We start from the raw sequence: 23122 nt of genomic DNA, 5'->3' as shown, positions 1-23122 counted from the left end.
CCGAATGGGTCCTCTCAGCCCATCCTCAACCTCAAGTCCTTGAACAAATTTGTGAGGGTCTCCAAGTTTCGTATGGAAACTTCGCTCTATTGTTCTGGCCTTGGAACCTGGGGATTATATGGTCTCCCTGGACATACAGGATGCTTACCTGCATATTCCCATTGCAATGTCGCATCAGCAGTACCTGAAGTTTGCTGTTGGTAACCATCATTACCAGTTTCGGGCATTACCTTTTGGTTTGACCACGGCTCCGCGAGTCTTCACCAAGGTCATGGCGGTAATGACGGCTGTACTCCGCCGTCAAGGGGTCAAGATTCTGCCGTATCTGGACGACTTGTTGATCCTGGCAAATTCCCCAGAAATTCTCCTACGCCATCTGGATCTGACGCTCCAGTTTCTGCAAGCCCACGGGTGGCTCAACTGGAAGAAATCTTCCCTGGTCCCTGCTCAGAGCATGGTGCACCTGGGGGCGTTGTTAGACATTCACAACCAGCGGTTATTCTTGTCTCAGGAGAAAGTGCTGAAACTTCAGGACAGGATCCAATGCTTCTTATCTCGTCCGCAAGTGTCGATACATTCGGCAATGCAAGTGCTAGGTCTCATGGTGTCGGCTTTCGACATGGTACGCTCAATTCCATTCCCGCCTTCTACAGAAATTGATTCTTGCCAAGTGGGACGGCCTGCCTCACCGGATCAGGTCTTATTGATCTCCTTATCTCCAGAGGTCCAGCTGTCACTGAGCTGGTGGCTTCAGGACCAACGATTGAGCAGGGGTCGTCCTTTCTGGATCTCCAACTGGGTCCTTCTGACAACGGATGCCAGTCTGAGAGGTTGGGGCGTGGTGTTGAAGCAACACTCCCTTCAGGGTCAGTGGACCAAGGAGGAGTCTCTCCTCCTGATAAACATTCTGGAACTGCGGGCGGTGTTCAATGCTCTGAACTTGGCCCAGCATTTAATACAGAACAGACCTGTTCAAGTACAATCGGACAACGCCACCATGGTGGCGTACATAAATCATCAAGGCGGCACTCGCAGCCGCATGGCGATGAGGAAAGTTTCAAGAATTCTTCAGTAGGCAGAACGCCATCTGCCAGCCATATCGGCAGTGTTCATTCCGGGGGTCCTAAACTGGGAAGCGGACTTCCTCAGTCGTAAGGACGTACACGCCGGAGAGTGGGTGCCTTGTCTAGTAGGTCCCCATATCTAATTTTTCACCGTGACCAGGCGGTTCTTAGAACACGTCCCGGGTACTTACCTAAGGTGGTGTCTTCTTTCCACCTTAATCAGGAGAACGTGGTTCCGGCCTTTGCCTCTTCTGACTTGTCTTCCAAAGAGCGGTCTTTGGATGTGGTATGGGCTCTCCGTATCTATGTGAAGAGAACTGCATCCCTTCGGAAGTCTGTTTCTCTCTTTGTGCTGTTTGGTTTTCACAAACGTGGCTGGCCTGCTCACAAGCAGACCCTGGCCAGATGGATTAGAATGGTGATTGCACATGCTTATGTACAGGCTGGCCTTCCAGCTCCTGCTACCATCAAGGCCCATTCTACTCGGTCTGTTGGACCATCTTGGGTGGCCCGTTGTGGTGCGACCCTTGAACAATTGTGCAAGGCGGCTACGTGGTCCTCAGTGAACACGTTCATAAGGTTCTATGCCTTCGATACTTCCGCCTCCCAGGATGCTTCCTTTGGACACCGGGTTCTTGTGCCCACTGTAGTGCGTCCCCTCCCATAAGGAACTGCTTTAGGACATCCCCAATGTTATTCCCTGTGGAATACCAATGTACCCCGCTGCAGAAAAGGAGATTTATGGTAAGAACTTACCCTTGTTAAATCTCATTCTGCGAGGTACACTGGATTCCACAGGGCACTCACCCTGACGCACTTAGCTTCTTTGGGTTGGTATGGCATTAGCCGCTGACACTTTCGCCTGTCGTGAGAATGTGGTGTCTGTGGCTAATAACGGTTGTCGTCTCTTTTACCTGTTACTGCATTGAACTGGTTAACAAAAACTGAGCTCCTGTGCACGGATGCGGGGTTATAGAGGAGGCAGCGCTATGCATTCTGGGAACAGTCAAAGCTTTTAGCCTGTTGGTGCCTCGGATCAAGATCCTACTCTACACCTCGATGTTATTCCCTGTGGAATCCAGTGTACCTCGCAGAAAGAGATTTAACAAGGGTAAGTTCGTACCATAAATCTCCTTTTAATGAAAACCAGATCCAAAAACACTTGATGGTGGTTCTGCAAAACCAAATCACGATGATGATTTAGAACCAAAATCCAGTAAGTATTACTGCTACTTGTGAAGCAGTGTTACTCATTGCAGGGAAGGCTGCTTTTCATGACAGTGTACCACAATTAAGAAGATCTCCACTAAGAATGGAATTTCCCACATTAGGAAGTAACCCTGGTTGTTCAATGCCCCATGTGTGTGGCATAATGTGAACTGGAGGCACCGAGGTATATTTAATAAAGCTTTTATAAATGAAAAATGTTTCCCCATAGCAACCAATCAGATTCTGTCTATCATTTTCTAAGATGCAATAGAGTAATGATAGACAGAATCTGATTGGTTGCCATGGGCAACATCACCACTTTTCATTTTTAGAAGCTTTAGTAAATTTACCACACTGTGGGCTAGATGCATCATTGCTTGGAAAGTGATAAAATGGAGAGTTAAAAAGTACCAGCCAATCAGCTCCTAACTGCCATTTTTCAAACACAGCCTGTGACATGGTAGTTAGGACCTGATTGGCTGGTACTTTTTCACTCTCCATTTTATCACTTTCCAAGCGATGATGCATCTAGCCCTGTGTGTCATAATGTGTACTGGCAGCACTACAATGTGGCAAACAGTGAACTGGGGGAATACAATGTGCCATAATATGAACTGGTGGCACTGTGTCTTACAATGTGAACTAGGGAAATACTATGGGGCATGAAATTAACTAGGCCAGTAATACTGTACGGTGCATAAAATGAACTAGGGCAATATTATGGAGCATAAAATGAACAACCATCATGGACAGCGGTGTCTCTACAGAAAAGGAGGGGCCCCTTGAAAATGTAGCTATGGGGCCCACAAAGTTCCTTCTGGGTAAACTCCTTGATTTTTTGGGATGCTATGGGCTGCTAGCACTCAGTTATTATAGGAACGATAGATGTTAGTACAATGGGGCTATTCAGAGATGTACGCAGTCTTGCTTCAGCAGCAAGATCTGCGCCCATCTACTCACATGCCGGGGGCCGCCAAGCACAGGGCAAGGCCGTTCCAGCATGTGTGCTGTGCCACCCCGCGATTTGTTCTCAATTGCGAACGCATCGATTAGAGGATGACATCTGCCTGTGCATCTGCCCTAAAAACGGTCCAGACGCACCTGCATTGTCCGGACCACGCTCACGAAACACCACAGTGCCGCTCCCCCAACACCCGGAGCTATCAATCATGATGCACTCGCATATTCCGGGACTGCGATCGCATCATGACCACCTGCACACGTGCACTGCAGCTGGCTCTTTGGATGCAGCCGCTGCGTACACAAGCGCAGTGGCGTCTGGGTCTAAAAATAAGACCCAATATTACTACGTTTAGAGAATACGTAGATCAGTAAGTCAGTATTTTTCCCTCCTGAGATTTACAATAGCCATTACAAAAGAGAAGTGAAAAAATTAGTTTAGAATGCTGTTTTAGCATTATAAATGAAATGTACGTTATTATTTCTCTATTTGTAGAAACATTCTGACAGTGAGCCAGGTGTGCTGTTATACTCACCTATTTCATGTATACGTCAGGCTCTCCCCTGCAATGTGACTGTTGGATAAATGAATAACTGTAACCATACCTAGACCTGGGAATCAGCCCCTACAGCTGCCTGTAACTTTGTACAGGGATTTGGCTGCACAGCTGTTATCACGTCTCTGCTCGCTGGATACCCTGTATCAGATACAAAGAGCAGCCTTCACTACATACTGTACATGAGACATTGCCCAATAAAGGATAGGTTCCCAGTGCAGGGAATAGTGCTGTGCACAGTGTCCAATCAAAGGCATGCTTACATGGGAAGAGACTGAGCCTGGCTTGCAGGCAGCTGCAGATGCTCCTGTGTGTGAGTGCAGACAGAGTCCGCCTCTTCCTAATGATGAGAAGGAAGAGAGAGGAGGAATAGAGGCAGAGCTCAGACTGATTACACCCCACAGTCACCTACACATCCTCCAGGCAGCAGCAGTATCCTCATTGCTTAGCATCCTCCTGCTACTGCTGCAGGTAGTCACACAGGAGCCCAGCACTGTAGACAGGTCAAGCACTCAAGATGGCAGGTGTCCTGGTTTGGTTTTGGAATGAGAGATTTTGGCTGCCTCACAATGTAACCTGGGCAGATCTGAAGAACACAGAGGAAGCTACTTTCCCCCAAGCTGAGGACCTGTACTTGGCCCTACCTCTGGCATTCTGCATATTTATGATACGCTTGTTCTTTGAGAGGTAAGCATAGAAATGATCACAGTGCAATTACTTGGTTTGGGTATTTTTGTAAACTCTTCAGAGCCATCACTTACCCCTCACCCTTCTAAGGTGTATACATAGGGACATAGGGACAGATTTAAATTCAAACCCACTCAGGAAGTTATTTAGAAAAAGAATTAAGATGCCACAGAATCCCATAGTGAGTTGTAGTAAGAAGTAGGCATCGCTTGCCAAGAGTTTCTGCAGCAGTTCTGCAGTTATGGGAAGGGGAGAGGGGGGGGGGGGGACTTGCACAATTAATCAAAGTACAATCTGTTGTGCTTCTTAAAAATGAATTAATTAAATAAATAAGCAAAAAATACAAAACTTGCAATACAATTTAGGAATGATTTGACTGTATACTACGCTATGTGACAGGTGATGTTGCAGAGTTGGTTTTGGAGGACAGGTTGAATCTAAGAGATGCTGCTTGGTGCTGTCCACTCGCACTGTGGGCTTTTATAATCTATCTCAGCTTTCAACAGATTGTGCTATTACTGTCAGTGGGAGGTGATTGTGATTGGAAGTCCTCAGCAATACTGACTGGAACAGAGGTCAACTTCATGTCTCCTTTGATGCTGATGATGTGAAACGGAAATAAGTCTTGTATTGAGGATTCATATTTTTGCTGCCATTTGAGAGTCAGGGGTTTCAAATTAAATGCTTCTTTTAAATGACAAATTATTAAAACGTCAGGTGATTGTTTTAGTCATATCTGCAATGATTTATTGGTTATAGATCCTTGTGTGGAATGATGCTATTCTGAGAGGGGTAGTATTGGAGGTTGGTTGTGATTCCTACAATCTCTTAGCATTTGCTTAATTTTTTTTAACAAAGGGTAGTGACAGAGGCTACCAGGTCTAACAGTTGATGCTGGCTGTCACGGTCTCATCTCACGTGTCCCTGTGGGTGATTGGATCCATCATAATTATGTTTTGATAAATATATTGTTATATTTCTGCAGTTTCTATAGCAACAATCTGAAGTGACATTTTAATTTTTTTTTTTTTTAGTTTAGAACTCACTTTTTCTAGAGCTGTTTTTTTTTATTAAAGAAGTATTATAGAGTCATGCAAATGTTTAATGAAAAATATTCCCTGTAAACTGCAGCGTAATATGCTGGTGCAATACAAATATTGTTTAATAAGAAATGATAATAATACATTTAAGGATGTTCTCCAGAATGTCATGCATCGCTATAAGCAGAATGGTAGTACTCCTTCATTTGGGAGTGTTCAAAGGTTATAAGGACAGAATTGTGTATAACTAATTGTCTCTTTTATCCTTGCTGGTTTCTGATGTCATTGCCAATAACGTGGGAGCCGGTGATGAACCAAAGCTTGTATATTATGATACGTATATGGCATCCCACTTGGGTGCTTCCAGATATTCCTAAAATTGTTGTTTCCACTCCCATTTTATAAACTCTTGGCTCTGCAATAAAAGTAACCTATACAGTAGTCCTTTTTTTTTTATATTGTCAGATGCAATTATGTTTATCTGCTATACAATGTGGTAGAGCTAATATTGACAGTACTATGTGGAATAGAAAGATAGAAATATAATTTTATATATATATACACATGGGCAGTACAGATGGTGTAATGGTTAGCATTACTGCCTCACTACACTGAGGTCATGGGTTCGATTCCTACCATGGCCCTAACTGTGTGGAGTTTGTATATTCTCCCCGTCCTTGCGTGGGTTTCCTGTGGGTACTCAGGTTTCCTCCCATAGTCCAAATATATACTGGTAGGTTAATTGGCTCCCAACAAAATTAACACTAGTGTGAATGTGTCTGTGTGTACATGTGATAGGGAATGTAGATTGTAAGCTCCACTGGGGCAGGAACTGATGTGAATGGGCAAAATATTCTCTGTAAAGTGCTACGGAATATGTGTGTGCTATATAAATAACTGGTAGTAATTATATATATATATATATATATATATATATATAGTATGTTCTGTGTTTTTGTGGATATTCTCTGAAAACTTAAGTTTCTCCCATAATTCAGAGGGTAACTGACTTCTTACTAATAATTGTCCCCTTTGTGTGTGTGTGTGTGTATGTGTGTGTGTGTGTGTGTTGGGTACTGTACATTAGATTGTGCGCTCCACTGTGGTAGTGACTGGTGTGTCTGAATAATGTCCACTTACTGTATAGCTCTGTATAACGTGTCACCACTTTATAAATAATAAAGGAGTCCGTATTTATTTGCACAAACTAACAAACCCATTATGCAGTGTACCCGTACGCTGTTCCTGCCACTTTGGGGCCTCTCTGACTTCTATCCGCATGGAGTGCACCTGCTTGGCAGAGATTTGATCATGCAAATTGCTTTCAATTGTTGCCAACTATGCAAAACCAAATCTAATTAAGGTTCAAAGTCTCACAGTTTACAGATATAAAAGGATGGCTCCATGTTTAGTTATTGTTTTACCTTCTCACCAGATTTATATCTATTTGCTATTTTTGAGACACTGTAATCTAGGACTGTGCATTGAATAGTTTTGTATCCACACTGCAGATCTGCTGTAATATCTGAGGAAATAAACAGATCTTGCTGTACTGTACATGGAATAGAATTTTGTTCAGGTTAACTATGATCTGTGCCCCTGATATGCATCTTGGGCTAGCCCCCTTCACCAGGCACGCATGAAAACATTATTTTATCATAATGTTTCATGTGTTCTCATTATATGTTGAAATCTGCTATCCCGAAATGTTTAACAGAGGTATAGATCATGGTTAACCCTTTATGACTCCTTATCCACGTAAAAGGACATTATTAAAACATTTATTGCATAGACTGTATTGTGATGACGGTTACCATTTAAATCGTAGTGTCCATTTTACTGTACGAAAATACTGTGAACATTTTCTGGCAGATGGCAGCACCGGCTTGAAACGTTCGCTGTGAGTTTTAAAGATGGCATCGCCCAGAAAGATTGCCATGAGCTTTAGGGATGCCCAGGGCACTTAAGACAGGGGGGCCTAAGGGAATGGAGGGGAGTACATATTAGATTGTGTATTTTAAATTGAAACCAATATTACATTTAAACTAATAGTTTAATAATGCCTGGGTACTGTTTATAGCTCTACCTAATTGAGAGAAAACTATTTTATAAAGTTTTCTTGTAGTGGAACAAAGACAACATAAATAACCTTAAAATACAGAAAAATAAAATCTATAATCTATCTTGTCACATGCAAGAATAGCAGCAGCCTTTGTACTAATGGGACAGGACTCAGGAGGACTGCCTGGTTCTGCTGCTGCACATGAGTGAGAGCTAGTGATGTCAATGTGCTCCGGCTGGGGGGCTCTCTAACAGAGGGGGTCCTGGGGTACAATATTCCATGTGCCCCCCTTAATCTGGCTATGCATGAGGTGAGTATCACACTTTACAAGTAAAATAATGAACTTTGTCAGTCAAATTTTGGCAAAATCGTTATGCGAACAGTAATTGGAGTTGCTAAAGTATCAAAAAATAAAATACAATGTTTTGGTGTACAAGCTCCAATGCTAGCAAATCGTTGTCCATTAGGATGGACATTGGGTTTAAATGACCAAACCATTTTTTTGGGGGGTTACTTAAGGCCTCATTCGTCTACTTTACCATCACTGGGATACACTGGAAACATGCAATGGGTCATAAAGGGTTAATCAAATCAGAATCGCGTGGGCTATTTGTTATTCTGTCTTCTGTTATTCTGTCTTCTGAATTTATTCCTAGCCTTTGTAAGTGCGACTTAATTTATATGTTAAAAAAAAAGTTTGTTTGGGCTATATGCCCATTTTTTTCTCTAGAACTCTCCAGTCTTTCCACTCACGTAAAGTTTAGTAGAACAAGAGGGTTAAGCCTTGGAGAGTAATAAAGTGGAGATAGATACAGTACCAGCCAACCAGCTCCTTACTGTCCTTTTATAAACACAGGGGGAGTTGTTCTAACTCTTGGAGAGTGATAAAGAGTAGAGAGAGAGAAAGTACCAGTCACTCAGCTCCTAACTGCCATGTTATAGGCTGGGTCATTCCATGGTAACAAACGTTACATTTTGAAATATATTTCATTTGAAATATATTTTTTTGAGCATTTGTTTTGAATATTTTGTGCAAAGTAAATGTTGTTTGTGTGGTACATGATATGCTTTAATTTTGATGCAAAGCTTGTCATGAAAACTTGTAACAAACGTTACATAAAAAGACCATTTCATGGAATGACCCGGCTGTGTTTGAAAAATGACAGGAGCTGTTTTTTTAGGACTTTATCTACCTGAACTTTATCACTGTCCAAGCCTTAGTACATGTGCCCACAGCCTGTAACATGGCAATTAGGAGCTGATTGGCTGGAATTTATTCTCTCCACTTTCTCTCTCTCCAAAGCTTAGTACGTATTACACCTGGACAGCCCTGCTTAGACATCATTGACTCTGCCTCTGTGTAGTTTTCTACCAATTAACACCATGCAATTCAGCAGAGCTGGTCTCGACAACCCCACTGTCTGCCTGTGCAGTTAGAGAAACAACCCCCACCTAACATAGGGGTCATTCCGACTCGATCGAACGCTGTGCTTCGTCACAGCCGTGCGATCGGGTCGGAACTGCGCATGCCCTGCGGCCACATTGCACATTCGCGTCATTGCCCGGCGACAGCGATGCCGTTAGTGAAGAAAGCGGTCACAGCGGCGGCCACAAGAAGATTGACAGGAGGAAGGCGTTCCGGGGTGTCAACTGACCGTTTTCTGGGAGTGGTGCAGCGAACGCAGGCGTGTCCAAGCGTTTGGAGGGCGGATGTCTGACGTCAATTCCAGGACAATCAACACTGGATTCATCGCACAGGGTAAGTAACTCTTACCCTGGTCTTGTTCTGCACAAAACTTTTTTTGCATAGCAGGGCTGCACAAGCGATCGCAGCCTTGCTATGCAAAAAAACACTCCCCCATAGGCAGCGTCTAGTTGATCATACGGGCTGCAAAAAGTTGCAGCGTGCGATCATCTCGGAATGACCCCCATAATAACCTGCAGCAGTGGAGTGAGCCATGATGGATGCATTAAGCGTGACATAGTGACATACTGGTTAGCATATTACACAAAAATATACCAAAGAAGGTAGACAAGAACTCTCCTAGAGTGGGGCACTCAAAAGTGTTATAATACGTGTGCAACAATATAGGATCAAAAAAGAAAACATATGATAAGACTTAACTTTTATTAAAGATCAAAGATTAAAATTGCTTGGAGAATATTCTCTCTTAATCTAAAAAGGCGAAATAAAGACACAATACATACAATACAACATGTAACAGATTAAAATGTACAGGTGATTTATAAACTCCAGCGGGCCTTAGCCCTTTCTATAAGGGAGAATCAATATATGAATGAGACTCAAATAACAGTAAGTCAAGACCTTAGGGCGTGTTTCGTGGTTCTGCTGCCTCGTATGTGCTATAGCATTATATACGTGGTGAAAGACCCTTACTCGTGCCAGTCTCTAGAATCACAGACAGTGCCAGAGCATCCACGGAGAGTGTCTCATTCGCTTCTGCTTTTGGTTGATGACACTACGGTCAGCGCAACCAATGAGAGAGTTACTGGCACTCTACCTGCTCTGGTGTTGAAAAAATAGGATGAACTGATAAAGGATAGCAATCCGCTCTTAAATTAGAGAAATATAGAAGGTGTAGAAGGCAAGACTGTGCAGCAAATTTCGTGGTTCTGCTGCCACGCATGTGCTAATGCATTATATACGTGTTGAGAGACCATTACTAATGCTAGTCTATGGAAATACAGACTGTGCCAGGACAATACGCAATGTGTCTCATTCACCTCCAACACTGGCTGATGGTACTACGATCAGTGCAGCCAGTTTGGGGGTTACTGACACTATGCTGTTCTGGTGTTGAAAGAGACAGAAGGCACTGTTGAATTCAGTACAAGAAAGGGGGGATATCACATAGGCTCACTTTCCATATACGTGCTGCGTCATTCACAGCGCCCCAACCTCATCTTAATATACAATATGAGGAGAGTTTATCCCTTTAACTTGTGCCCTCTAGTGCCACATAGTAGCTAGTCTCTAAAGAAGGTGTACTTTATTACTTTATTTCACTTATTTGCCCCATATGTTGCCATCTAAAGCACACTTTCCATAATAAAGATCAGCATATAATATATATCACAGAGAAAGTAGATTTCTCTCAACAACCATCATAAATAAAGCTAAGGTTTTGTATTCTATGTACACAAATGAGTGATTCATCATAGTTGTAACCTTTTACACAATTAAACGATGATTTTAGTGCAGCATGCTGATAGTATTATTCCGTTAGCCTCCTATCGTATACTTCTAAATTCTTATTGCTATATGAACAAATATAGTCATTCATCCAAGAAACAACAATGAGTTTTTTGTATATCCTGACTGTGAAGCCACTCCCTCCCCTGTATTAACCACTTAACTGACGATTTTTGCCCCCAAAAAATGCTCAGAAATTGTTTTTTTTTTTTTTGTATTACTTAATAACATTTCAAAAGTAATTTTAAAAGTATATTCAAATATTTTATTTAAAAAATATATATTTCTACGGGGTGTTTTGCACCTTCCCCATCCCCCCGTGTCCATAAGACCCCATTATAAAATAAATTCCCACACCCTATTGGCAATAGACCTCCGAATGGTCTTAAATCCTAATAATATTACCCCACCCCACCCCTTAGTAGTAAAAGAAAAATCATATTTATAAACCACCTCCCCACCACCATCCCCCCTTACCATGTTGAAAGCCCCCCTATATATTGGAGTGGGCACTCCCTGTTGTTATAGATGAATGCCGTGGTGCCCTCCTCGTAGAGGTAATTATACAGTAATGGTTAAGTCTGCTGAGTACCGCCTGGTTTCTTCTACATAGGAAGGGGGGGGGGAGAGGGCGCCAATCCCAATCCAGGGAACCGACACCCTCTCCTCTCTCCTGCACTTCCACTTACAAGAGGCTGAAGCCGGCGGGAGGAGGACACTCTGAGCCTCCGGCGCTAAGTGCGGGGGTCTGAAGATGTGCTGCGGGTTGCCTGATCACTGCTGGCCACAGTGATCAGGACACAGCCAAGGCACTGCTGGCTTCCCGATAACTGCTGAGCACAGTGGGGCAGATGTATTAACATGGAGAAGGAAAAAGAAGTGATAAACCAGTGATATGTGCAAGGTGATAAATGCACCAGCCAATCAGCTCCTAACTGTTAATTTACATATTGGAGCTGATTGGCTGGTTCGTTTATCACATTGCACATATCACTGGTTTATCACTTCCTTATGCCATCTCCAGGTTAATACATCTGCCCCAGTGATCAGGACACATGGGGGCGGAGTCGCGGCTTCTCTTTGAAGTGAGGGAGAGCCGCGGATAGCCTACGAATGAGCTGTACTGCAGAGCCGACTGTGGGGGGTGCTACAAACGAGCCCGATAGCTGTAGCCAGCAGTGATTGGGACACATGTAGTGCGGGGCCGGGGTGCAGAGGGACCTGGAGGTCCCTCCGTTATAGGTGGATACTGGAAGATTAACTTTCAGCAGCCGCCGTAGTGGGCGTTTCTGACTGGTCGCATCAGATGCGACCATGTCAAGGAAAGCCCAGCTTGGTGTGGTCGCATCTGATGCCACCATGCCAGGCAAGTGGTTAAAATGGCACCCCCCCTTGTGGAGTGCGCATTTTATTATTAAAATATTTTTACATTAAAGAACATAGTCACGCCCACTTTATTAAGCCACGCACCCTCCGACCTTTACCGGGTCCCGGTGTGGCGCTCTATGCCCCTGTATATGCAATAGCGGCTCGCATTGTTCCTGTATGTGAAAGATAATGCATTTGAACCGTTAGCATCGCTATAATCTGTCCAGGTGTCATGTAACATCACTAGACTTTCTTTTAATTCTAAATGAGGCATAAAGTACAGTAGGCACAGGAAACCATTTCTGTAAATCTTCTTTGCTACATATTATAGAGGTCTATATAAAATATAATGAACCTTTACAAGGTTTAGAAAAGTTTACAAAAAGATTTGTTTACGTAAACAAGGCAAGTGCTGAGAAAGATTTCCTGCTGATTACGCTGAGTTTTATCTACATTGTAGACTGTTAATTGGTTGAATCCTTCTCTGCATAAAACCTGGCACAGATTATCTGAATTGTCTTCTGCATTTATGCAATAAATATCTAATAATATGTATTGGAAACCTTTTACTGGATAACCTTAATTGCTAAAGACCCCTACCCTCCACTTACATCCCCATCCTTGTGAATAGCCTGCTGTTGCATTCATTTGCAATCAGTGCTCTCTTATACTGGAAATATTCACTGATGGCTTTTGCTGCTCAAAACCAGTTTCACACACACAAAGCTGCTCTCCAGGGTACAGGCGGACAACTGTAATCATTCATCTTTCCGCTGCTTTGCATGCCACAGCTTTGGATTTCATGTAATACTCAGGTACCTGCTCTAGGAGCTGACTGATGGTTATGATAAAATTGGTGTACTTAGCTGTATGGGAATAGACTAACTCCTGCCGTGCCCCAGTCAGCTACTGTACTGTATTGTAGGTTTGTTTGGTTGCTACTGTAGCTGTTGTTTTCTTATTGAGATGCATTTACTATATTGCTGCATTGTCCTTCCTGCAACTTTTTAAAATGTGTTTATCTTTTGTTTTTTTTTTAATAATTTCAGCATTTTATTTCTACAGTATATACACAGGCAGAACTCACACAAATTCTCCTTTTTTTTTTTTTAAGCAAAAGTAGCATTGTTTTACTTACCACATTATTCCATTATTTGGGCATACTCTTAATTTGCTAAGAACACATTGGGCATGATTCAATTCTGAGAGAGTTGAACAGTGCTGGGAATTAGCTCCCGGGGCTACTCAATACAGCGCCCTGTGACACCCGACATTGGGATTTCTTCTTGCACCCCCGGAGGGGTGAGAGCAGAAATCCGACAAAAGTGCAGATGCTGATTTCTGCCCTTAGCGTGGCGGAAACAGGACCGCGCCGGGCACTTATGTTGGAGAATGTTGGTTCTCCCGCCAAAAAACCCTGTTTAGTCCTGAAGAACGTGCATTCTCTGACTTACATTGGGCAGTATTGAATAGCACCGGGAGCTAATTCCCGGTGTTATTCAACTCTCACAGAACTGAATCGTGCCCCTTCACTCTTCTTCAGCTCTCCCTCCTTTTACGTATGCAGATTGCTTGCTTGCAAACCCATATGAATGGGCAATAATGTTGATGACTACCTTCCAATCGTCTCGACTTAGGGGGTCAGCAGAGTTCTAGAGGCTCGGTGTCTCTGCTTTGTTCCAAATAGGCCAGAAGGTTGGGAGGTATGTCCCTTTCACCGATGCTGTACAGTGTATTGTAAGTGATAGTCACGCCTCTGTGACATGTGACCACATCCCCATTTGTCCCAGTTTCCCACATTGCAAAGTTGGGAGGTATGTAGGTGCACTTTAGCAATGTACACTGCTTCTTTGGTACTATGCAGCTGTCTAATCACTAAATAAAAAGGTTTACTTTTACCAATTATCTGCAACATGTATTAAAATCAGACAAGCCCTGTTTATCTAAATATATTTTGGGAGTTTTAAAATAGAATCAGGAATTTGTTGAATTAAAAAATTAAAAGTTTGCAGCCCTACAATACTATGGCTATGCACATTGCTAAGGTCAGTCTGTTTGTGTGATTGCCTCTTGATTATGAATAATGATTGATTTTGCCGCTCAACTTTTACATTACATGGAAGATTTCTAGTTATTCTCTTCTATCTCTCAAGTTTCAGAAAATTATAAGGTCCAGGCAACAATCATAGGCCAACTGTAGTAGTATTATTATTTGGAGAAAAAGACTCACTGACATAAGGTGACTATAAAACCAGAAAGTGGAGGAAAGTATCAGAGTGCGCTCAGGAACAGCAGCAAGTGTGAAAGGTTCTGTCTAGGAGGGTACTCTCTCCCTCCCCACACATAGATTAATACAACAAAAAGTGACAGAAAGTGAATCACAATGCGCTACACACGGTGTAAAATAAATAAAACTAGATACGTTCACCAATATCTTTCCTCCTCCACGTTAACGTAGATGGATTTGTTCCTCATGTGCATGTAAGGAAATTAAAAAAGATTTGCCATATGGTGAAGTACAGTTTAATATATTTAAAAACTTAATTTCTAGCATCAATCATTCACAGAAAGTGCAAGTGCAATAGTACAATGACAGCAATAATGGGGAATCCTCTGGAGGCTGCAAAAATGAACAATTACCGGCAGGATGCAAGGTTATTCGCATAGAATAATCCTGACAGCATAGGAGTCTATTGGATAGCCCGGGTTCCTTAGACCATATGTGCAGATGGTTCTCCCGTCGGGTCTTAGTCCAGTCAGCTGCCTCCGTCACCCCACGTCCACCAACGCGTTTCTACCCGCTCAATCGGGTCTTTTTCAAGGTGTGTGTCCAGAAAAGGATAAGTCCGTCTGTCCTGGAGCCTAATTTTAAACTAAATCTGTCCAATCGCCGGCCGGCGGGCGCAGCTGATTCCTATACATCAATCAAACTACAAGTCCCATGAATCATTGCGGCGCCCGTCCGGCCGGTTTCCTGTTTCTTCCATATGCCGATACGTTATTTCCTGTTTGGTAACTATGGTGACCTCCGTACGGCTTCTTCAGTTCGTTATATATACAAGGAGTTCCTTAACGTATATCAGTCCAAACATTTAATACCTCCGGAAGGAAGAGGATATAATGTTAGTGTTGATTCCACTTAGTTTCACTGTAATTTTAGACGGACATTTAAAATAGTCTTAAATACCAATTTTTACATAAAGTGCACATTACATATATGAAAGTGACTGGTGCAGACATATAAAACACCCGCAATTTAAAGTGCAAAACCTAAAGTTAGAGGGTGACGACAATTACAATCATTCCAAGTGCAATCAAAGAAACCATTTTAACTCGAAATCAATATTCAGGCCTCCAGGTTGTAGAGTTTTTAGGTCAAAAATAGCTCTCATCTCAGCCTGTGCTAATTGAGTTGCTAAATCCTTCCTTCTCCAATGACCTTTTACTGCCCGGAGTCCTAAAAATCTTTTGATCTGTGTTGTACACTTATTATGGATTTTTTTAAAATGATCTGATAGTGCATGGGTGTCCAGACCCCCCCGAATGTTTCTAAGATGTTCTCCTATTCGGATTTTTAGGGGTCTGGACGTTCGGCCGATATAAAACAGTCCACACCCACACTCTATGGCGTAAATAACATTCTTCGTATTGCATGTCACGAAGTCCCTAATCTCATATTTATGATTATTAATTGTTACCTCTGTGGTTTTATTTCTCCCATCCCCCTGAATGTTACGGCACCCTATGCAGGTCCCACACCGAAAAAAGCCTTTCGACTTAATCGTTGAAACTGATTTGGTGGGTGGCAAGGCACTTCTCACCAGTCTGTTCTTTATGTTAGGGGCCTTTCTGTATGTACATTTTGGCCTTGCTGGTAATAATTTCCCCACAATAGGATCATTAAGTAAAATCTTCCAATGCCTTTGTAAAATTCTCTCTACCTCTTTATAGTTGGAATTAAAATCTGTGATAAAAGACCATTCAAAATTGTTACTTCTCTCTTTCCTATTTTTTCTTAAAAGGGTATCTCGGGGAATATCTTTCACTTTTTTCAAATCTTTATCAATTGCGTCCTTTTGATAACCAGATGCAACAAAGTTATCCCTCATTTCTATTGCTTGTTTCTCATATATTCCCTCATCTGTGCAATTTCTTCTCAGACGTCTCAGTTGTCCCCCAGGAATATTCCTGAGCCAATCAGGATGATGACAACTTTCATTCCTTAGATAAGCATGAGAGTCAGTGGTTTTAGAGTAACCCTTTGTTAAAATCTTATTCTCCTCTATATAGATGGTCACATCCAAAAAGTTGATGGTTTGAGTATTGCTCTCAAATGAAAAATTAATGTTGACACTATTCAAATTTAAATAGACAAAAAATTCTTCTAAAAGCTCCTGACCTCCCCTCCAAATAAAAAATACGTCGTCTATATATCTCGACCAGGACACCAGGTTCGCTCCAAATGGGTTGTTTTCCCATATATACTCATTTTCCCATGCCCCCATAAAAAGGTTGGCATAGCTAGGAGCGAACCTGGTGCCCATGGCCGTGCCGACGTTTTGGATATAAAAACTGTCTTTAAAAGCAAAATAGTTGTTAAAAAGTATAAACTCTACACCCTCCAATATTAATGTTTGTGTAGTCTCCTTTATGTCACTATGCTGTAAAGATCCTTCAATAGCCTTTATGCCAATTTCGTGTTTAATCACTGTGTACAGCGATTTTACATCTGCTGTCACCATAATCCAAGTATTTTCCCACTGTACTTCATTAATTTTATTCAAAAAATCAAGCGTATCTTTCAAGTGGGAACGGTTTTTGAGTACAAGAGGCTGCAAAAAATAATCAATGTACTCAGAAAGGTTTGCAGTCACTGAGTTCACTCCTGATACAATTGGTCTTCCCGGTGGCCTCAATGGATCTTTATGGATTTTTGGTAATACATAGACCACCGGGACGACTGGTTCTTCATTCATCAGAAATTTATATTCTCTCTCATCTATAGTGTTTACCTCTTTATGTGGTTCCAACATAACCTTTAATTTTTCTACAATTTTGTTCGTTGGGTCTGTTTTAAGTTTGGTGTAAGTTACTTCATCCTCCAACTGTCTATAAATCTCGGCTTCATAGGATGTTTTATCCATCAGGACGATACCTCCGCCTTTATCCGCCGGTTTTACAATCAAATCGGCGTTCTCCTGCAATGTCTTTAAGGCTTTCCTCTCCTTGAACGTCAGATTATTTTTGGTATTTTTTGATGGTAATTTCTTAATATCCTCATAAACCATTTCATAAAAGGTATCTAAATAATTTCCTTTCATATGGACTGGATTAAACAATGATTTGGACTTGAAGGGCGTATTTGGAGTTGGTGTCGTTCCTTGTTCACCCATGACTGTCTCCTTACTTTCAAAAAAACGTTTTAATGTCAATTTCCTGATGTACTTATTTAGATCTATAAATATAGAGAATTGATTAAGGGGAATGGAAGGGGCATAATTAAGCCCTTTCTCTAGAACTGATATTTCATGTTCCCCCAGTAGGTGACTACTTAAGTTGAAGATTTTTACTTTTCCTCGTCCCCCTTGATCATCCTGAGTGGTCTCATCTTTCGATAAGGTATGTTTCTTTTTTTTTTTTTTTTTCTCTTTTTGTTTTTTCTCTTTCTCTTTTTAGTCCGCCCCCCTCTACATCCTCGTTTATTTATTTGGGGTATCGTAGTTTTCTGGCCTGTTCTAAAAAATGTGGGGACCTTCTTCTATCTCCTATTTGTGGGAGTCTATTTTCAATAGAAGTGTTCACCTGTTCTCTTCTCTCCTCATAAGTTCCCTGTAATTTCGGGGGTGTGCATTCCCACCTGTTAAATCTCCAATTCCCATTCGTGGAGGAAACATCTCTTCCCCTTAATCAATTCTCTATATTTATAGATCTAAATAAGTACATCAGGAAATTGACATTAAAACGTTTTTTTTGAAAGTAAGGAGACAGTCATGGGTGAACAAGGAACGACACCAACTCCAAATACGCCCTTCAAGTCCAAATCATTGTTTAATCCAGTCCATATGAAAGGAAATTATTTAGATACCTTTTATGAAATGGTTTATGAGGATATTAAGAAATTACCATCAAAAAATACCAAAAATAATCTGACGTTCAAGGAGAGGAAAGCCTTAAAGACATTGCAGGAGAACGCCGATTTGATTGTAAAACCGGCGGATAAAGGCGGAGGTATCGTCCTGATGGATAAAACATCCTATGAAGCCGAGATTTATAGACAGTTGGAGGATGAAGTAACTTACACCAAACTTAAAACAGACCCAACGAACAAAATTGTAGAAAAATTAAAGGTTATGTTGGAACCACATAAAGAGGTAAACACTATAGATGAGAGAGAATATAAATTTCTGATGAATGAAGAACCAGTCGTCCCGGTGGTCTATGTATTACCAAAAATCCATAAAGATCCATTGAGGCCACCGGGAAGACCAATTGTATCAGGAGTGAACTCAGTGACTGCAAACCTTTCTGAGTACATTGATTATTTTTTTGCAGCCTCTTGTACTCAAAAACCGTTCCCACTTGAAAGATACGCTTGATTTTTTGAATAAAATTAATGAAGTACAGTGGGAAAATACTTGGATTATGGTGACAGCAGATGTAAAATCGCTGTACACAGTGATTAAACACGAAATTGGCATAAAGGCTATTGAAGGATCTTTACAGCATAGTGACATAAAGGAGACTACACAAACATTAATATTGGAGGGTGTAGAGTTTATACTTTTTAACAACTATTTTGCTTTTAAAGACAGTTTTTATATCCAAAACGTCGGCACGGCCATGGGCACCAGGTTCGCTCCTAGCTATGCCAACCTTTTTATGGGGGCATGGGAAAATGAGTATATATGGGAAAACAACCCATTTGGAGCGAACCTGGTGTCCTGGTCGAGATATATAGACGACGTATTTTTTATTTGGAGGGGAGGTCAGGAGCTTTTAGAAGAATTTTTTGTCTATTTAAATTTGAATAGTGTCAACATTAATTTTTCATTTGAGAGCAATACTCAAACCATCAACTTTTTGGATGTGACCATCTATATAGAGGAGAATAAGATTTTAACAAAGGGTTACTCTAAAACCACTGACTCTCATGCTTATCTAAGGAATGAAAGTTGTCATCATCCTGATTGGCTCAGGAATATTCCTGGGGGACAACTGAGACGTCTGAGAAGAAATTGCACAGATGAGGGAATATATGAGAAACAAGCAATAGAAATGAGGGATAACTTTGTTGCATCTGGTTATCAAAAGGACGCAATTGATAAAGATTTGAAAAAAGTGAAAGATATTCCCCGAGATACCCTTTTAAGAAAAAATAGGAAAGAGAGAAGTAACAATTTTGAATGGTCTTTTATCACAGATTTTAATTCCAACTATAAAGAGGTAGAGAGAATTTTACAAAGGCATTGGAAGATTTTACTTAATGATCCTATTGTGGGGAAATTATTACCAGCAAGGCCAAAATGTACATACAGAAAGGCCCCTAACATAAAGAACAGACTGGTGAGAAGTGCCTTGCCACCCACCAAATCAGTTTCAACGATTAAGTCGAAAGGCTTTTTTCGGTGTGGGACCTGCATAGGGTGCCGTAACATTCAGGGGGATGGGAGAAATAAAACCACAGAGGTAACAATTAATAATCATAAATATGAGATTAGGGACTTCGTGACATGCAATACGAAGAATGTTATTTACGCCATAGAGTGTGGGTGTGGACTGTTTTATATCGGCCGAACGTCCAGACCCCTAAAAATCCGAATAGGAGAACATCTTAGAAACATTCGGGGGGGTCTGGACACCCATGCACTATCAGATCATTTTAAAAAAATCCATAATAAGTGTACAACACAGATCAAAAGATTTTTAGGACTCCGGGCAGTAAAAGGTCATTGGAGAAGGAAGGATTTAGCAACTCAATTAGCACAGGCTGAGATGAGAGCTATTTTTGACCTAAAAACTCTACAACCTGGAGGCCTGAATATTGATTTCGAGTTAAAATGGTTTCTTTGATTGCACTTGGAATGATTGTAATTGTCGTCACCCTCTAACTTTAGGTTTTGCACTTTAAATTGCGGGTGTTTTATATGTCTGCACCAGTCACTTTCATATATGTAATGTGCACTTTATGTAAAAATTGGTATTTAAGACTATTTTAAATGTCCGTCTAAAATTACAGTGAAACTAAGTGGAATCAACACTAACATTATATCCTCTTCCTTCCGGAGGTATTAAATGTTTGGACTGATATACGTTAAGGAACTCCTTGTATATATAACGAACTGAAGAAGCCGTACGGAGGTCACCATAGTTACCAAACAGGAAATAACGTATCGGCATATGGAAGAAACAGGAAACCGGCCGGACGGGCGCCGCAATGATTCATGGGACTTGTAGTTTGATTGATGTATAGGAATCAGCTGCGCCCGCCGGCCGGCGATTGGACAGATTTAGTTTAAAATTAGGCTCCAGGACAGACGGACTTATCCTTTTCTGGACACACACCTTGAAAAAGACCCGATTGAGCGGGTAGAAACGCGTTGGTGGACGTGGGGTGACGGAGGCAGCTGACTGGACTAAGACCCGACGGGAGAACCATCTGCACATATGGTCTAAGGAACCCGGGCTATCCAATAGACTCCTATGCTGTCAGGATTATTCTATGCGAATAACCTTGCATCCTGCCGGTAATTGTTCATTTTTGCAGCCTCCAGAGGATTCCCCATTATTGCTGTCATTGTACTATTGCACTTGCACTTTCTGTGAATGATTGATGCTAGAAATTAAGTTTTTAAATATATTAAACTGTACTTCACCATATGGCAAATCTTTTTTAATTTCCTTACATGCACATGAGGAACAAATCCATCTACGTTAACGTGGAGGAGGAAAGATATTGGTGAACGTATCTAGTTTTATTTATTTTACACCGTGTGTAGCGCATTGTGATTCACTTTCTGTCACTTTTTGTTGTATTGACATAAGGTGACTGTTTAAGGAAAGACATATTCACAGTAAGCACTAGGGCATTAATCTACTGTACACATACTGTATGTGTAGGATTGTACACATACTGGATGTTTTCATTATAAAATCTGCACTTTTCCGATAATTTTTGGGATCTCAATTTAAAACACTTATAATGTGTCAGAAATGATATCGTAGATCAACAAGGTCTATTATTGTTTAAGCTAGAAAACCTGCCGCATTAAAGTACTGTAGTGCACCACTTTGTTTTTTGATTGAAGTATGACAGGAAAGATCTGAGCATCTGATCCACCAACCTCATCTGTGGAAAATTTAATTTTTTCAGTACTGTTTTAGTCATTGTCTGATGATCACTAAGCAATAACTATTAAAATGGACAAGTCGTTTGAAAGAAGAGACTCCATTTCACACAAGTGTGCCTCCAAGTTTTACTTACCTACTCTCCTGAAATGACCGAGAGCCTCTCAAAAATCGGGAGGTGCTCCTGGACGACCAGAAGAGAAGGGATCTCCGGGAGCCGCCCGGCTCCCCTCCTGAGAGAAGTAGGCGGCACAGTATGTCATTGTGTCCCCAGCCATGCTTCATAATGCTGGTATTCGTAGCAGTGTCTATTGGAAGCCGGGCCACAAAGATGTGCTCATGTCACCACCCACTTCTGCCACACCATGCCCCTTGCAGTGCTGACCTGGCTTCCCCATCCAGGAGGAAGGAGCCCAATAGTTAGCAAGTATGCCCCAAGTTTGTTTGGGCCATTATGTGGAATATAGAGCACAATGTGCACTTCCTCCACTATGGAAATTGTTAGAGATCCGAATCACAAGGTGATATTGGGGGTCATTCCGAGTTGTTCGCTCGCTAGCTGCTTTTAGCAGCATTGCACACGCTAGGCCGCCGCCCTCTGGGAGTGTATCTTAGCTTAGCAGAATAGCGAACGAAAGTTTAGCAGAACTGCTAATAAATAATTCTTTGCAGTTTCTGAGTAGCTCCAGACCTACTCATAGATTGCGATCAGCTCAGTCCGTTTAGTTCCTGGTTTGACGTCACAAACACGCCCTGCGTTTAGCCAGCCACTCCCCCATTTCTCCAGACACTCCCGCGTTTTTCCCTGACACGCCTGCGTTTTTTAGCACACTCCCGGAAAACGCTCAGTTACCACCCAGAAACGCCCCTTTCCTGTCAATCATTCACCGATCAGCAGAGCGACTGAAAAGCGCCGCAGGATCCACAGCAAATCTGCTAAGTTTTTAGTTAAATAACTAAGCGCATGCGCCCTGCGTGCCTTGCGCATGCGCATTTTGCAACAAATCGCAGCATAGTGAAAATCGGCAACAAGCAAACAACTCGGAATGACCCCCCATTGTCTGGGGATCACAGGTGCACTAGGTGCTAGGGGCCACATCATGGGAAAGAGGGGTTAAGGGGGGGTATGTACTAATTGCCGGCGGACGTGATCCCGGCTGTCATGATCCCAACAGCAGGATCCCGTCCGCCACGTTGCGGGCGCGGTGGCTCACTGCGCTCACCACAGGTTATATTCTCCCTCTGTGGGTGTCGTGGACACCCACAGATGGAGAATAGCCTGTCTCGCCAGTATTCCAGTGGTGGCATTTCATCCCGTCGGGATTACGGTGTCGGTATTGTGACCACTGGGATCCCGACTGGCGGTATTGTAACCGCTTCCAGGTAAGGGCTTATTCAGATTCATGCACTTGGAAGTTGCATGCATCCATATGAAAGCTTGCCAATTAGGAATGCTTATTTAGTACATTTCCATGCTATGCCTATGAATTGTACTTCTACCAATACAATCTGTTATACAACAGTACTTGTAGGGTGTGTTTTAATGCAAAAGAAATAGGGCATGCTGGGTTCTAACATTTTAGAATGCAATGATGGAAATGGCATCATAAACTCTT

At 42.0% G+C, this 23122-nt stretch overlaps 1 protein-coding gene across 3 annotated transcripts in view; it reads left to right on the top strand.

The window, feature by feature from the left end:
- The first annotated feature begins 4089 nt into the window (after positions 1 to 4089).
- Positions 4090 to 23122, top strand: part of CERS6 (ceramide synthase 6) — a 694449-nt gene continuing 675416 nt past the window's right edge. For 2 of the 3 annotated variants that reach the window (XM_063933580.1, XM_063933579.1), the window contains exon 1: positions 4092 to 4477. In XM_063933580.1, the coding sequence (XP_063789650.1) occupies positions 4308 to 4477 (170 nt within the window). In that variant the 5' untranslated portion in view covers positions 4092 to 4307. Of the gene's footprint in view, positions 4478 to 23122 lie in introns of all 3 variants that reach the window. The other variant, XM_063933582.1, reaches the window with a different exon arrangement.

Source organism: Pseudophryne corroboree, chromosome 7 (assembly GCF_028390025.1).
Source record: "Pseudophryne corroboree isolate aPseCor3 chromosome 7, aPseCor3.hap2, whole genome shotgun sequence".
NCBI lineage: Eukaryota > Metazoa > Chordata > Amphibia > Anura > Myobatrachidae > Pseudophryne > Pseudophryne corroboree.
Note: the sequence above shows the minus strand (reverse complement) of the source record. Positions and strands in the feature narration are given on the sequence as shown.